General features: G+C 38.9%; 1 protein-coding gene across 12 annotated transcripts in view; it reads left to right on the top strand.

Moving 5' to 3' along the window:
• kif1b (kinesin family member 1B) overlaps positions 1-14,631 on the top strand; it is a 65,970-nt gene that overhangs the window by 35,300 nt on the left and 16,039 nt on the right. For 5 of the 12 annotated variants that reach the window (XM_042491098.1, XM_042491102.1, XM_042491099.1 and 2 more), the window contains 8 exons: positions 28-208; positions 317-389; positions 8,714-8,819; positions 8,929-8,946; positions 9,863-10,011; positions 11,198-11,376; positions 11,629-11,766; positions 13,278-13,529. In XM_042491098.1, the coding sequence (XP_042347032.1) occupies positions 28-208; positions 317-389; positions 8,714-8,819; positions 8,929-8,946; positions 9,863-10,011; positions 11,198-11,376; positions 11,629-11,766; positions 13,278-13,529 (1,096 nt within the window). The remainder of the gene's footprint in view (positions 1-27; positions 209-316; positions 390-8,713; positions 8,820-8,928; positions 8,947-9,862; positions 10,012-11,197; positions 11,377-11,628; positions 11,767-13,277; positions 13,530-14,631) is intronic. The other 7 variants (XM_042491104.1, XM_042491100.1, XM_042491096.1 and 4 more) reach the window with 3 other exon arrangements.

The raw sequence follows: 14,631 nt of genomic DNA, 5'->3' as shown, positions 1-14,631 counted from the left end.
GCTTATTTCGGCCCCATCCTCTTCCAGGTAACCGTATCATTATGGGAAAGAACCATGTGTTCCGGTTCAACCACCCAGAACAGGCCCGAGCTGAAAGGGAAAAGACACCAACTGCAGAGACGCCCGTGGAGCCGGTGGATTGGACCTTTGCTCAGAGAGAGCTTCTGGAGAAGCAGGGCATCGACATGAAGCAGGAGATGGAGAAAAGGTATGCAAGCCATCCTGCAGATTATTTTTAAATGAACTTGTAATAGTGTCAGTAGTTTTTTTATACATATATATTTTAATCTATAATATACTTGACTTATTTACTTAGGCTCACTGAAATGGAAATCTTGTACAAAAAGGAGAAGGAGGAAGCGGACCAACTTCTGGAACAACAGCGACTGGTGAGTACAAAGAAGCCGAAATTAAATCAAACCCACTTTTTTAGTTTTATGGTTTCAGTCTGCTTTTTTTGTTATCATTATGTTAGAAGTTGTAGACAACTTATTACTAACTACAGAGTGGGTTTAATATTGTTAAGCCGTAACTTATTTCATGCTGTTTGCAAGTTAGTTTTAACTCAGAGGCAGCTTTCTGAGTGATTCAGCTGGTTCGAGATGTTTTGTGTGATTTTGTGTGAAATGTCTTAAGTGGAATTCAAAGTTAAAGCATGGTTATTCTATTGTCAATTACAATTGGAAAGCTAGTTCTTGTTTTTGGATGATAGTTTCACTCGGTCCATTTAAATCTGACTAGTACTAATTCTCACTCTGAGCTCTGACACTTTTGAGATGTGCGTGTGTGAAACACACTTTTACTCTTAGCGCATGCCTGTTCTTCTTGCATGGAAGGTTTTCTGGTTTGAGATATGAGCTTTTACTCGCCTTCCTCTTGAGTTTACTGATTTTTTCTGTAGCAATTTGATTGAGCGAGAATTAGATTGTAAAGCTTTCCCCTTTCCAAATCCCTGTTTTCACCTTTCTTATGTCTTCTATAGTGGATCTGAATCTTGCAAAACAGCAACCTAAAGCTAAAGTTGATTTGATACTAAGATAAAAAATCATTTAAAACTGCAAAATTGAATAGTATTTAGTAACCTTGAAAGACATGGCTTTGTTTTTTTTTTTTTTTTATAAAGTGACGCTGCTTTTGCATGGTTCATGTTAATAGCATGTTTACTTAACTCATTCAGTACTGGTTCTGGACTAAGTTGCAGTGTTTGCTGTTGAGCTGGTTGGCTTTGAAGTGGCTGTTGATTTGCTTGGATTAGACTTCTACACTAGTTTTCTTGCTCTGTTTTGTCCTGAGTTTCATCTCTTCAATGCAGTTGCTGACATGTACAATGCATTGTGATAACAAAAATTCCTGCTGTAGTTTTTTGACAGATAGTGACAATGTGGTTTCTCATTGACTTCTTTGGCTACCTCTTTTTGCTAGCCTTACCTGGCATCTGTGTAGCACACTGAGGGCTCGGCTCAACAACAGAGTTATCACTGCTTACAGCTGAATCAGTGAATCACAGACCTCTTCCATACTCTGGTGGTTTTATGTGCAGAGCTACAGGCATAGGGGTTCAGACTGCCAGTGACATAACATGTCCAATTCTAGCCATAGTCACAGTATCATACACAAGATCCTGAATTATTTGTACCAAATGGTTGTGATCTGTAATGTACTTTGTCTACAAAAAATGAGAAACTGCATTTTTTCCAACTAACATCTTTCTTGTAGTGGATTAACACTTACCCTTACTCCTGCCTCTTCTCTCTCTACTGGCTTTCTGATCAACTGCAAGAACACTCTTCTTCTAACTCACTGCTAATACTAAAGCCACTCAAACCTTCTGGACTAAGGGAGACAGCTCCAAAATCCCACCTACATGCATGCCACTGTAGCATGTTTGGGATCCATCTTTGAAATCATTAAATTTTCAATTAAGAAGAGGAATATGACAAACGATACAGAAGTGCTCCAATCAGCAACTATTCTCTATTGATATTTCTTTTCTAATCATGATAGACATGCTTTATCTTTACTTTTAATATCAATATGCAACATTGGGAACAATACTGTTAGAGCGGATATCCCCAAGATTTTATCAGCCTAGTTTTTGCAACAGGTATTTTAAAGAATATTAATTTTTCATATCCATGTCAACATTTTGCTAGAGAAAAAATAGGAATATCAAACTAACAAGCAAGAAAGTCAATGAAAGCCACTATTTATTGGATTTTCATTTGCGTTTCTTTATTTTGAACATAACTCTGTATGGATGGATTCTGCATGTTGCCATACATCTTGTACAGTAATGATGTATGCTTAATATTTAGACAACATTATAACAGAGAAATAGTTATCTCTGGTAAATATCCAAAATCTCAAAATTATGAACTGCAAAAATCTGTCTACGCTGATGTATTATATACAGATTTAACTTCAACTTCACTCATCGTTGAGGTTCCCATGTTGCATATTCATACCTTTATTCATTCTTTTTTTTTTTAAAGACATCATTTCATCCTCTCTTTGATTTCCCATTTTAATTTCTCCTTTTTTTTGGGAACCCTTTGGTTTGTTTCCTGTGTTGTTTTCTCAAGGATGGAGACTCTGATAGTGGGGATGACTCAGATAAGAGGTCTTGTGAAGAGAGCTGGAGGCTGATCACTTCCTTGAGGGAAAAGTTGCCCCCCAGCAAGCTGCAAACCATAGTGAAAAAGTGTGGATTACCCAGCAGTGGAAAGAGAAGGGAGCCAGTTAAAATGTACCAGATCCCTCAGCGGCGCCGCATCACCAAGGACTCCAAGTGGGTGACCATCTCTGACCTGAAGATCCAAGCAGTCAAAGAAATTTGTTACGAAGTAGCGCTCAATGACTTCCGCCACACACGGCAAGAAATTGAGGCACTTGCCATTGTGAAGATGAAGGAACTTTGTGCTAGCTACAGCAAGAAGGACCCCAACGAGCGGGACTCGTGGAGGGCGGTGGCTCGGGATGTCTGGGACACTGTAGGGGTCGGTGATGAGCGCATAGAGGATGTCATTACCAATGGGACTCGCCCAGCACCGGCTGTTATGGACGATCTAAAGGTGCACATTGATAAACTTGAGGACATCTTGCAGGAGGTGAAGAAACAAAATAATATGAAGGATGAGGAGATCCGTGCTCTCAGGAACAAGATGGTCAAAATGGAAAAGGTCCTTCCGCTCATCACCCCAGAGAGCCAAGAAAAGCCTCAAGTAGGATCCTCTACTAGTGCGGCCAGCGCTGCCGCAACTCCAACCCCTCTAGAGGGAAAGCCCCCTTTGCCGGAAAAGCCTGACGGAGAGGATGCAGATTCACAAACAGGCCAGAGTACAGGAGACGACTCAACCCTAAAGCGAGGGCACATGCGCTGGATGCGTCAAGAGCAGTTACGCCTCAAGAATCTTCAGCAACAAGAAATTTCCAAGCAGCTCCGCCGGCAAACTGGACCACATCGCTTTATACCCCCAGAGGACCGCAAGCTGCGCTTCCCCTTCAAAAGTAATCCTAAACATCGCAACTCATGGAGTCCCGGGACTCATATCATAATTACAGATCAGCAGGTCATTGAGCTTAAGGTGCCCAAAGAAGCTGTAGCAGAAGAAGATGGAGAAAACCAAGCTGGAGAAGGACTGCAGTCGAGAGAAAAGATAGCTGCTTCTCTGATCCAAGTCACCCCCCCTTTGCCAAACCCATCAGTCCAGCACAGGAGCAAAGACTTGGAGCAAGGCTTAAGCCAGGGTCACAGACATAACTATAGGAACAACCAGAACCAACAGCCCCATGAACGAGGCCGCAGCAACTCTTTTAATCACCGCCAGCGGCCTTCTGGCTCCATGGAGTCACTGCAGCAGTCTGAAAGCAGCAGGAGGCACACGCAAGCTTTCTACCAGCCCCGCCACCACCAGAACCAGCCGCCATATCCCCAGCCGCACTATCAGCAACAGCCTTGCCACTACGATAGCATGATGTTTACAGATGGCAGATTCAATGGCTACCAGCAGTACCATCACACTGACCACCCTAACCATCCAATCAACTTTCAGGCACCTCCACGAATGCGCAGGCAAATGTCTGCTCCGAATCTAAAAGCCAGCAGAGAGACGGCAGTCTGACTTGTGGATTGAGGAACTATTTTTTTTTTTTTTTAGTAGGCAAACACATTACAGATCACAACAGCTCAGAATCATGTGAGTCAGACGGCTCAAATGACTGTGACTTTTGCACTTGTTCAGTGTGTTATTGGTTGATCCAAAAGTATTGTATGTACTATAAGAAGACATTTTATCATCTTCATCATAATATATGCCGTTTTATCAGTTTTTGCTGCATTGTGTGCGCTGTCATCACTAGCATTGGGAGAGCTGTCATAAGGAATTGAAGCCAACAGATGATAAAGGGACTGTTTTTTTTCTTCTGAAGAGACATGCCATGCCTACTCAGCTCATTTTTTCAGCATTTGAGACAATTCATGAATCATGCTTTGATTTGCCAAAACTATCTTTTCATGGTTGAATTCCTGAGTTTACATCTTTGCCATTTTAGTATTGATTTGTCATGAATGTTTTTTAGCCACTATTATGAACCACATGGAAGTGTCTAATTCTCAACAAGACTTTTTTTGTAGCCCAAATCAGGAACCTAGAAACACCCTATATTTATTTCATTCTGTGTACAATGTAACTGAGGGATAAAAGAATCAGTTCTTTTTGCAGTTTTGTGTTGTACCTCCATAAAACATTTTCTGTTATGAATCACCATTGGCCTAGATCTGGAATCATAAGACCAGTATTTTGGACATTTTAACTTGATGCACTACTCAACTACGTGACTGCCTTTTAAATAGACTGAAATAGTGTTCAAAGAAAGTGGTATTCAAAAGGTGCCTTTTTATGCACTAACTGTATTAATCCTGCTGTGCATTTAAAACTCAATGTTGCCTTTCCCTTCTTTTTAATTCAGCACAAGTTTTCAGCTTTTGCAAAAATTCACCACTTGCCTAACCAAACTAACTTTTTAGTAATAACATACTGATTTATTCAAATTCTTAATAATACACTTGATTGATTGATGCCATTTTTTCCCTTTTTTGGTGATTTATTACAAATATTTAAATGCCACCTAAGTATTTTTTTTTTTTTTTTTTAGTTTTTTGCACTTCCTCAAGTCGTGAATGGTTAGTTAGTTAGTGAGGACACACTTTTTATTCTTAAGCAATGGGTCTCCCTATTATTAAAACTGTATTTCTTTTAAAGAAAACCTTACCAACTACCCACAATTATATATTGGTATGTTTCTCTTCATGATATTTTCCTGACAATGCTATTTTCGCTTTGTTTCCTGGAGTTTAGTGGCTATCAAATGTAAGAGCGACTATGCTGAAATGCCAGGAGTTTGACCTTACTGTAACATAAATTTGAAAAAATTGTATCAGTTTGAAAATTTACTGTAACCAGTCCAGAAAGTTCAAAATAATTTCCCGTCTCTTCCTGTGTAAACCACACATCATGAGCTGAGGTCTGATTTCATGCAGCCTTAAAATTACATTCTGGGTTTGTGGTTCACTGAGTAAGCACAGAGTTCTCCGTGTTTCCATTGGATGTCCTACAGAGTGTTGTCATGGCTCCCAAAGACTCGCCTTAAAAATGTTGGAGGGAAGACAAAGACTTGAAGTGTTTGCATAATGTTATTTGGGAGAAATATCCATGTCAAATGAGATTTTGAGGACTGCTCGATTTTAGCTGCATCTAATGCGAAAGACTCATGCATCCTGGATAAATATCTCAGAGTGATACTCGATGAAATCATTCACCCATGTCAGTTTTTTTGCTACTCTGCTAAAGCTCTTGCTTATTTGAATTAGCAGCCTGTCAATCTGTCTTTTACTTGTGGCATTTGTAGCTTCAAAATAACCGATTAATTATAACATTTAAGCACCAGATGTCCTTCAAATCACTTTAGAGAAACAGTGACACTCAGTAGCATGGGCGAGACCTTTGAGGACTATCAACATGTTAAAACGTGGGCTCAGAATGATACAATGGTTTTCCTTGTTTATACAGTAGTTTTGACAGTGTGTATTCTGCCGTACTATGCTGTAACAAAACCAAATGACATAATCACATATGCAAGTTGAGTCTCTCCACCCTATGCCTCATGTCTTTGACTATCTTTGCATGCGATAGCTTACATTTCTTCATCCCTAATAAATGCTCCGTTGAAGAATGTTATTTAACATATGCACTGGTACTGATGGCAACCAGACAAGCTGGAAAGTATACAACATCAAACGGACAGTGAACTGTTCTTTTTAAATATACATATATGTCTGTGTTAGGTCTCAAGTGTCTGAGTGTTGTACGTCTGCTTTTTGAATCTGCAATATGAAGTGCCTCACTGTGGCTGTGTACCAAGCTATGTTGCTCCTTAATCAAGCACTTTGTGCAAACATGCAAGTGCATATGTGAACGAGGAAAGAATATACTGAATCCCTGTGTTGTTGCTGGAGGATTTTCAAAATCTGACTGAAATAAAATGACATGCTCCTAGTGCAGTTATTTGTTAGACATGGGTGGTATTTGTTTTTCACTGCCTAAAAAAACAGTTTAGGGACAGAATCAGATCTCTGCATCAGAGATATTCTGATACCATTTCTTTCTTAACTTGCATATTGGCGGATGCCGAGAACTGATCTGATACAATAGCGTTTAAAAAAAAGAGGAAAAAAAAAGCTGTATACTAATAACTTTGAGATGATGTGAAATGATCTCTATCATTGCTGTATGGCATGGTTTAGGTTAAAACCATTTATAAAACATTAACAAATACATCGAGAAAATGAATACCAGAGAACTTTATTTTATCCAGTGATTTGTTTGAATGAATTCCTGACATTTTGCTAATGGATAACATTCCACTATTCACCAGAAATCAATTATTCTTCACAGCTCTAAGAATTAGAGCCAGTGGCTACAAGTGCAACTTGTTACGTAGGCTACTAATTTAGAGAAACGAAGAATAACTGATCACCGGAAAAACGTATCTAAGTGTAAAACTACTTAAAGTTTATGGATAAATTACATGGTATTGGATCAGTGTATATACCTACACACTCACCAATACCAAGTCTAGCATTTGAGGCAGTATCAGAGGGATTTGTACAGCACCTCAGGTCACGTCACAGGCTTTGTAAATGATTGAAATAATGCAGTTTTAATTTTTATTTTCTATTTGAAGCTAGTACCAATTATTAATTGGTATTAGTAACTATTATGCCTATACGTTTCAAAAAGCCTTATTATTAGCCATTTCTTATTGCTGTAATCACTTAATGTTACATCATGACACATTGCTGCATGGGGCAGGGATGAAAGTTGGATTAGTAAACACTTACGTCATCTCATTAACGTGACTGTAGACATTGCCTTTGCGATTTTTTCAACTCACTTGTGACTTTGAATATTCATGTTTTGAAAGTGCCTCAAAAATTGTCTTCACATGGTGCATTATGCTACACATGCAGACGACTCCATGCAGCAAAAGCTGCTTTTCGGATTTCCAGCGTTGTTTGAATGAGAGATTTCAGCTTTTAGCTTGTTGGTTGGATTTCAGCAGGGAGGAGGTTAATGACAGATGAAAAGGCTGCATTGTCTTCCCAGAAGACACTGAACAAACAGGATGAGGTCATCGGGACCACAGCCTGTCCCGCTCTGATGATGATGGCGCCCCTCATTGGATTTCAGTCGACTCAGCTTCTACCAGCACCTCTCCTCTTCCATTCCAGCGCTTTCTCTCAGAAAACATGATATTTCATTGTTTTGTGAAGTTTTGTTTCACGAATATTGTATACTGATTTCAGACACGAAAAAACAATTTAAAAGGTGAAAGTTTTTCATGTATAACATCGGCTTAAGAAGTGGGTTACCTACTTAATTTTAGTAATATGGAAAATGGGAATTACGATAATTTCTTCTACTTCTTGCTTTTTTCGTGCAAGAACTGATTTTGCATTATGTCCCCAGTTTTCTTTAAGATAATAGATGTGGTTATTGATTGTGTTATATATTTTATCCTTTAAGGAATCAAAAGCTTTCACTGCAAGTGTTTTACATTCAGTATATAAAAGCATCGTAATATGTAATGTTTTGATGCAGGATAAGGAAAAGCCGACCTAAATTAATCTCAAGATTCCAAATGACCTCATTTGTCCCTCAGGAATCATAAAAGCTGCCACATAAAAACACATAAAATTAAAGAGCAGTAATATGAAGTGCATTAAGATATGTGCAACACAGCCCTTCATGTTACATCCTTGTTATGTCCTGATTTTGGGAGATTGATTGATCAAGGTATGAAAGAGATTTTATGCCTATTCAGGCATCTTCTTATGTATTTAGTTTGAACCCTATAGTGTCTACCTGGTGGGAGCAGTTCTCATTACACATTTCATATAATTTTTAACACACTTCCATGTCACATTGCATTATTTACACATCCAGCTGCATGTATTCATAATCATTTGATACTTTAATGTAGTACTAAATCTCTGGTAGTGGATTTAAGGTAGAGATTGTGTAGTAACCCCGACATAATACTGTGTTTTTTGGGATGAAATGTGGTGTGTATGGCTAGCTGAGGTCGCCTGTTGTTGCGTCTGATGGACAATTGTCCGTGTCCTCTTTCCTTGTCCCTGTGTGTCGGCGTCCAGGTGTACGAGAGCAAATTGCAGGAACTTCAGAAACAGGTGGAGACTATCTCTCTGGTAGCCGAGACACCTGATGAAGAAGAGCTGGAGGAAGAGGAAGAAGAGGAAGGTATGTGCTGTAAATCTTTGGTCCTGCAGATATTTCTTTACTTCATGTACTAAAGCCCAAAAACGTCTATAAAAATGCACTGTATATTTTCTTCTACATTTCTGTCCAGAGCCTAAACTTCTGGGATGTGCGTATAGTATTTCCTGTTTTCTGATCAGCAGAATGTAATATCAGCTTCATTCAGATTAATTCAAATTTGTTAATATTGCCATACTAATTACTCATGTAAGATATTAAGTCGAACTAGTCCATAAATAAACAATCATTTAATTTCTTTAAAATCAAACATAGTACTAATGATGAAAAACATTTTGCTTTAAAGTCTAAAGGACCATACTTACAGTTTTTCATGTTTTAGCCCATCAACTACAAATTGTTCCAAAGCAAGCAGTCTTTCAAGTTGTGTGTTTAGAAACATTATTGATTTCAGCAAACCTTTAACAGCATCAGATTGATTAACTTAGACTCGTCATGCATTTCGAGTCATCTCATCCATCAAAGTAATACGATGTTTAGTCGAAATAAAACCATTCACTGGAATATAGTTGTTAATCAAGTTGAGAGCAATAGCAGCTTGTAATTGTAATGTTTTGAATTTGGTAATGGGCCTAAACTTTTCTTTGCATCTGGATGACAGAATGTGACTGATACAAAAACAAAAAACAATCTCCGTATTTCCTCCGTGTTTGTCTGCTGGGGTTTTATTTTCCTAAAACGGTGCAAGGGGATTTTATCTGCAGCTGACTGTAAACTCTGAACACACATCATAAAGGAAATGTTTTCAGCACAGTCACTGCTTGCAAGAAATACTGACTGAAAATGTAGTTGACAACATATTCCACATGATGGATTACCTAGAAGTTTAGGCAACAATGTTAAGTAAATTGAGTTTGTAGTTGGGCTAAAACAAGTGAAACCACTGGTATGGTCCTTTTTTGTTTTATTTGCATTTACATTATGTGTCCCTGGGCTTTTGTGTGTGTGTGTGTGCGTTTCTGTGTATATGCATGTTCACACCATCTGTGTCTCCTGTCTCCCTGCAGTGCCCTGGACTCAGCACGAGTTTGAGTTGGCTCAGTGGGCTTTCAGGAAGTGGAGATACCATCAGTTCACCTCCCTCCGTGACCAGCTGTGGGGAAATGCCGTCTACCTGAAAGAGGCCAACGCCATTAGTGTGGAGCTGAAGAAGAAAGTAAGCAAAAGTGTAGTTTAGTATTTGTTAAAAGACAGTTTTCCAGCTTTGAGAGTAAACAAAAAAAAGGTTTACTCAACACAAAATATTAAGATATGGAAAAGAAACATTTGGAGACCTTCTGAAGGAGTAATGTTAAAAGCTGAATGAAATATGTTTGCACGTGATGATATAAATATATGATCCTGACTGTTTCAGAAGGCTTTTCCACATACCTACACAGTCCAACAATAATGTTCATTGTCATGATTTATTTTTCCAGTATCCCAAAAGCTTTATTTGGGGAATATACTGTATTTTAAATGGTTGACCTTGTGCCTCTAGATTGCTCCCAAAGTAGAGACAACATGACGTGCTGCTTAATAAGAGTAGTTGTCGTCTGATACCATACTCACCTGGCAGCCACATTAACAGGTGAATCACTCTCAGCCATTTAGCATCAGGTTCTGAGATGTTCCCCCGGGAAGATGACAGCGTCATAATGTCATGAAAGACGCCACGAGATGAATTAAGATTCCTATCCAGGTGATCGTGATACCAGTAATTCATTGAACTGGATACTCAAATTAAAACATAATATGTGTTTGAGATAGTGCAGTAGGCAATATTTCACATCAACCAAAGTGTTGACTCATTGTCACACAGGGAGGTGAAATTTGTTGCGGATTAAAAGCTGGTGTGCGATGGTCCACCTTCCCCATCAGGAGATCAGTGTGATTTATGTTCTGCTCCTGTTCTAGGTGCTGCATTATTGATAATGGAGATGGATTGTCTGTCACAAAGACATTTTCAGAGGATTTTTATTTATCTTTAGGGTTTCTGTCCGTTATTTATATCCAGGGTTGTTAATTGGTTTTAGTGTTTTGCCCCAAGAGGATTCTGGGAAGGGAAAGGCCACAAATTGGCAATGGTATGGATTTGTTTGACCTTTTCAACCTTGGAAATATCTGCAGTTAAATAGAACCGTACTAGAAAAGACGGTGAGCCCTGCATGCCCTCTGAGGCTTTTTATTTATAAATTTATTTTTGAAAAAAAAGAAAAAAAAAAAGAATAAAGGCTGGGAGCATTAAGTCAGAATGGATTCTTATGCTTGTTTTTTTGTTGTGTTTTGCTCTTGGCTTGGCTTGATGTTTTTTTACTTTCTGTTTTATTCTTCCCTTTGCTACCACCTCTCCCATTCTTCAGGTCCAGTTCCAGTTTGTCTTGCTGACAGACACCCTGTACTCTCCGCTGCCCCCTGAGCTTCTGTCGCCAGAACCAGAGAAAGAGCGTGACTCTAGGCCTTTCCCCCGCACCGTGGTGGCTGTGGAAGTTCAGGATCTGAAGAATGGAGCCACGCACTACTGGTCCCTTGATAAACTCAAGTAATGCCCATACCTTAAACAAGTCCTGGTTTTAGTGAAATGCATTTTAATGAATCACTGTTTAGATCTCAGTTTTCCTAATTAGCTTATTAGATAATTTCTCATTCCTTCAATAACATAAAAAATAGTACTCAAAATACAATGAATCATGAGACTGACATATGTACATCTCTTCCCTTGATCCATTAGGGGAGCCATATATTCTCTTTCTGCATCTCATCAATGTTACGTGTGCTCTGTCATCATTTGCAGACAGAGGCTGGATCAGATGAGAGAGATGTATGACCGAGCTGGAGAAATGGCCTCCAATAACCAGGAGGACGGCGAGGGCACTCTGACAGGGAATGACCCCTTCTATGACCGCTTCCATTGGTTCAAACTTGTGGGGAGGTATGTAATGTCACTACAGAAAAAAAGCATACATTATTGCACATGTTTCTGTAGCTCCTGTTAAAATACTGTTAGTTGTGCTGGTTGTTTCCTGAGTTCTAAGTGACAGGTTTTGTTTTTGTGGCTTCACGCAGTCAACTTTAGTGATCCATTTATAAGATTCATTCTTCATTTTCATGGTCAAATGCTGTTAAACAGATTCATTTTCTGTCATTAGAGTCATGTGTATCAGTGATTATCACGTTTTGGCATAATTTATGTCCTGTGTTATTTTTGTTGCTCATTATAAATCTTTCATTGTATTTTTTTTGTTATCACGTTTATAATTTGATTTTACGTTTGCAATTTTATTTGGTGTAATTGATTTCATGTCACTTATTGTTATCCCGTTGCGTATCACATTGTGGATTGTTTTTATGTTTTTTTTTTTGTTTTTTGTTTTTTTTTAAATCATGAAAACTGTCACTTTCATTTATCCGTTGTATCATTTTGCTGTGTCTGTTGCCAAACTTGTGTCGATATCCCATCCAGTTCATACAAAAGCTTGTAAACAACATAGTGGATTTGGATATGGAAGTGGAAATCTGTGGCATTTTGTATTTCATCCCCTTTCAGCCAGCATACATTATAAGATTTATATGTTAATCCTTTTAAAGTGGCATTTCAATTTGGTATAAAAAAGTCATGTTTCTATAAACTGCTGTGACACTCAGCAGCTTCTTGTAATACCTGCTCTTTATTAAATGAATCCCCTGCGGCATTTGCGATAGCTCCAATGTATTAGTATTAGAGAAAATAATTTTCTCAATTGATTTGGTTTTGCTAATCGTCAAATTACCACAAGGAAGCAAAATGTAATCATGTGGTGTCTGTGAATGCGCGACTACTATTGGTGGTTAATTAATTTGCAATTCAGAAGATTAAAAAAAAAACATTAAAAAAAGCTTATCTTTTTTCTATTAGTACATCGTTTTCAGGGGTATAATGCTGCCGGAGCACACTGGAACAATGTTTAATCACATTCTTACTGTAAGTGAGGAAATCAGAAATGTGCAGATCACACTATCTGGTTGAAACGAGTGAATATTTTAAAGTAGGCTACTTTAAAAAGTTGTCATATTGACAGTTTAAGGTGTTGTGATTGACTCAACTCATGGATTGAGAAACATGAGAGAAAACAAACCATTTAACAGTTGAGGGTAGCCGCTGGAAGCCTTTGATCAGCACAGCGAATAAAAGTATAACTCGTAAATATTATTTATATTCACAGTTGACTAATATGTAAACATGCCACCATGAACTGTGGTTATATACCCTTCGAAAGGAGCCATTTGTTGTATTATTTGTTGTCAGAAACAAACAAATAACAAACCATTTGTGAGAAAACAATGCCAAAGTGAAATGTCACATCAAAGCTGTACTCAATGAAGTTTCCTGTTTAACTCCTCGATCACTCCCATGTTACCTTTCCCTGGTTCTTGCCACTGTTCCCAAACTACCAACCTACTCAGCTCCCCCATCTTCCACGGTTGTGTCAACGAGCGCCTAACCGACCGCACGCCCTCGCCTACCTTCTCCACCACTGACTCGGAGATCACCGAGCTGGCCGACGAGCGCCAGAGCGAGATGTCTGACTTGATTGACGACGAGGCTTTTGTGGACGACACCAGCTCAGACGCTGGCACTGAGGAGGGCTCGGATATCTTCAGCGACGGCCAGGACCCCTTCTATGACCGCTCCCCCTGGTTCATCCTGGTGGGAAGGTTGGTGGTTGGTTTCCACGTCCTCCACACAGAGCCTGGGACAGGAGTTTGGGCGGATGATGGCTTAGTTTAGTGTGTGGTTAATTTTTAACCATACAGATGTAGAGTGAAGTGAAACAAAGAGGGGGAATAAATATTAAGATTAATGAGTGTTTACTCAAAAACACTTCCTGTAAAAAGTATGAAACATGATAATTAACATTTTATGAAACAGGCTTTATGAATGAATATGAAGATGATATGATGCAGATGAAGGACAGACAGATGTTGCACCCAACAACAGTGCTCAGCAGATGTTGAAGCTGCACTAATGGGATATAAGCTATCATTTTAGGTTTCTTCAGAATCTCTTAAAAATGTGAGCAAACACTAAAAGCATATCCCTTATTAATTATCAGTAAAGCCTTCCTTGGTGAAAGAATAATTTCAGCATCAGATCGGGTATTCATAGCAGCTTTGCAGAGATAAATTGGACCAGTCTTGGATTTAATATGATTAGTCATGCTTCTGTGCTCTCAGGCCTGCTTTGTGTGAGTTACTTTTAATTTAGACTCCGTTCCCAAAAATTGAAAAAGCCACCATCCTTTTCTCTCCCACCTCCTCCCAGCGTGATGTCTCATCCTCCGCCACATCACAGCGCTGACTGTATTAACTCCCATCTGTGTGTGAACTACATGTATCTGCTGTGTCTAAGTTGATTAGCTGTCTGTCATTTTGTTATATTTTTTTAATCCTTTCAACCTTGTTTTTTTTGTTTTATTACATTACTTTTGTATTTATAACCTTGTTTGTTTTAACATTGCTCCTGGAACTATGCAGATAACATTAACTCACGGGTAGTCGACAATCACATAATCTTGCTTATTATGTTTGTTTTAATTCATTGTCAAGATGTAATAATATGCTGCAGCAGCATTTGAAATCACAGCACACGTTGTACCGAGGCTGTTGCCGCCGCGCCGTAAACGTCATAGCTGAGTAACAAACAGCGAGTGCCGATCAATGCAGGCTACAAGCCAGCCAGACTCTGCAACAGCCATAGCTCAGCCACCTACCCCGTCACTGTGACTTCAGAGATCTCACAGATTGATGTGGCTCCTCC

The sequence above is a fragment of the Plectropomus leopardus genome, chromosome 8, assembly GCF_008729295.1.
Source record: "Plectropomus leopardus isolate mb chromosome 8, YSFRI_Pleo_2.0, whole genome shotgun sequence".
Classification (NCBI taxonomy): Eukaryota; Metazoa; Chordata; class Actinopteri; order Perciformes; family Serranidae; genus Plectropomus; species Plectropomus leopardus.
The sequence above is the reverse complement of the archived record's forward strand: the minus strand, read 5'-3'. Positions and strand labels throughout refer to the sequence as shown.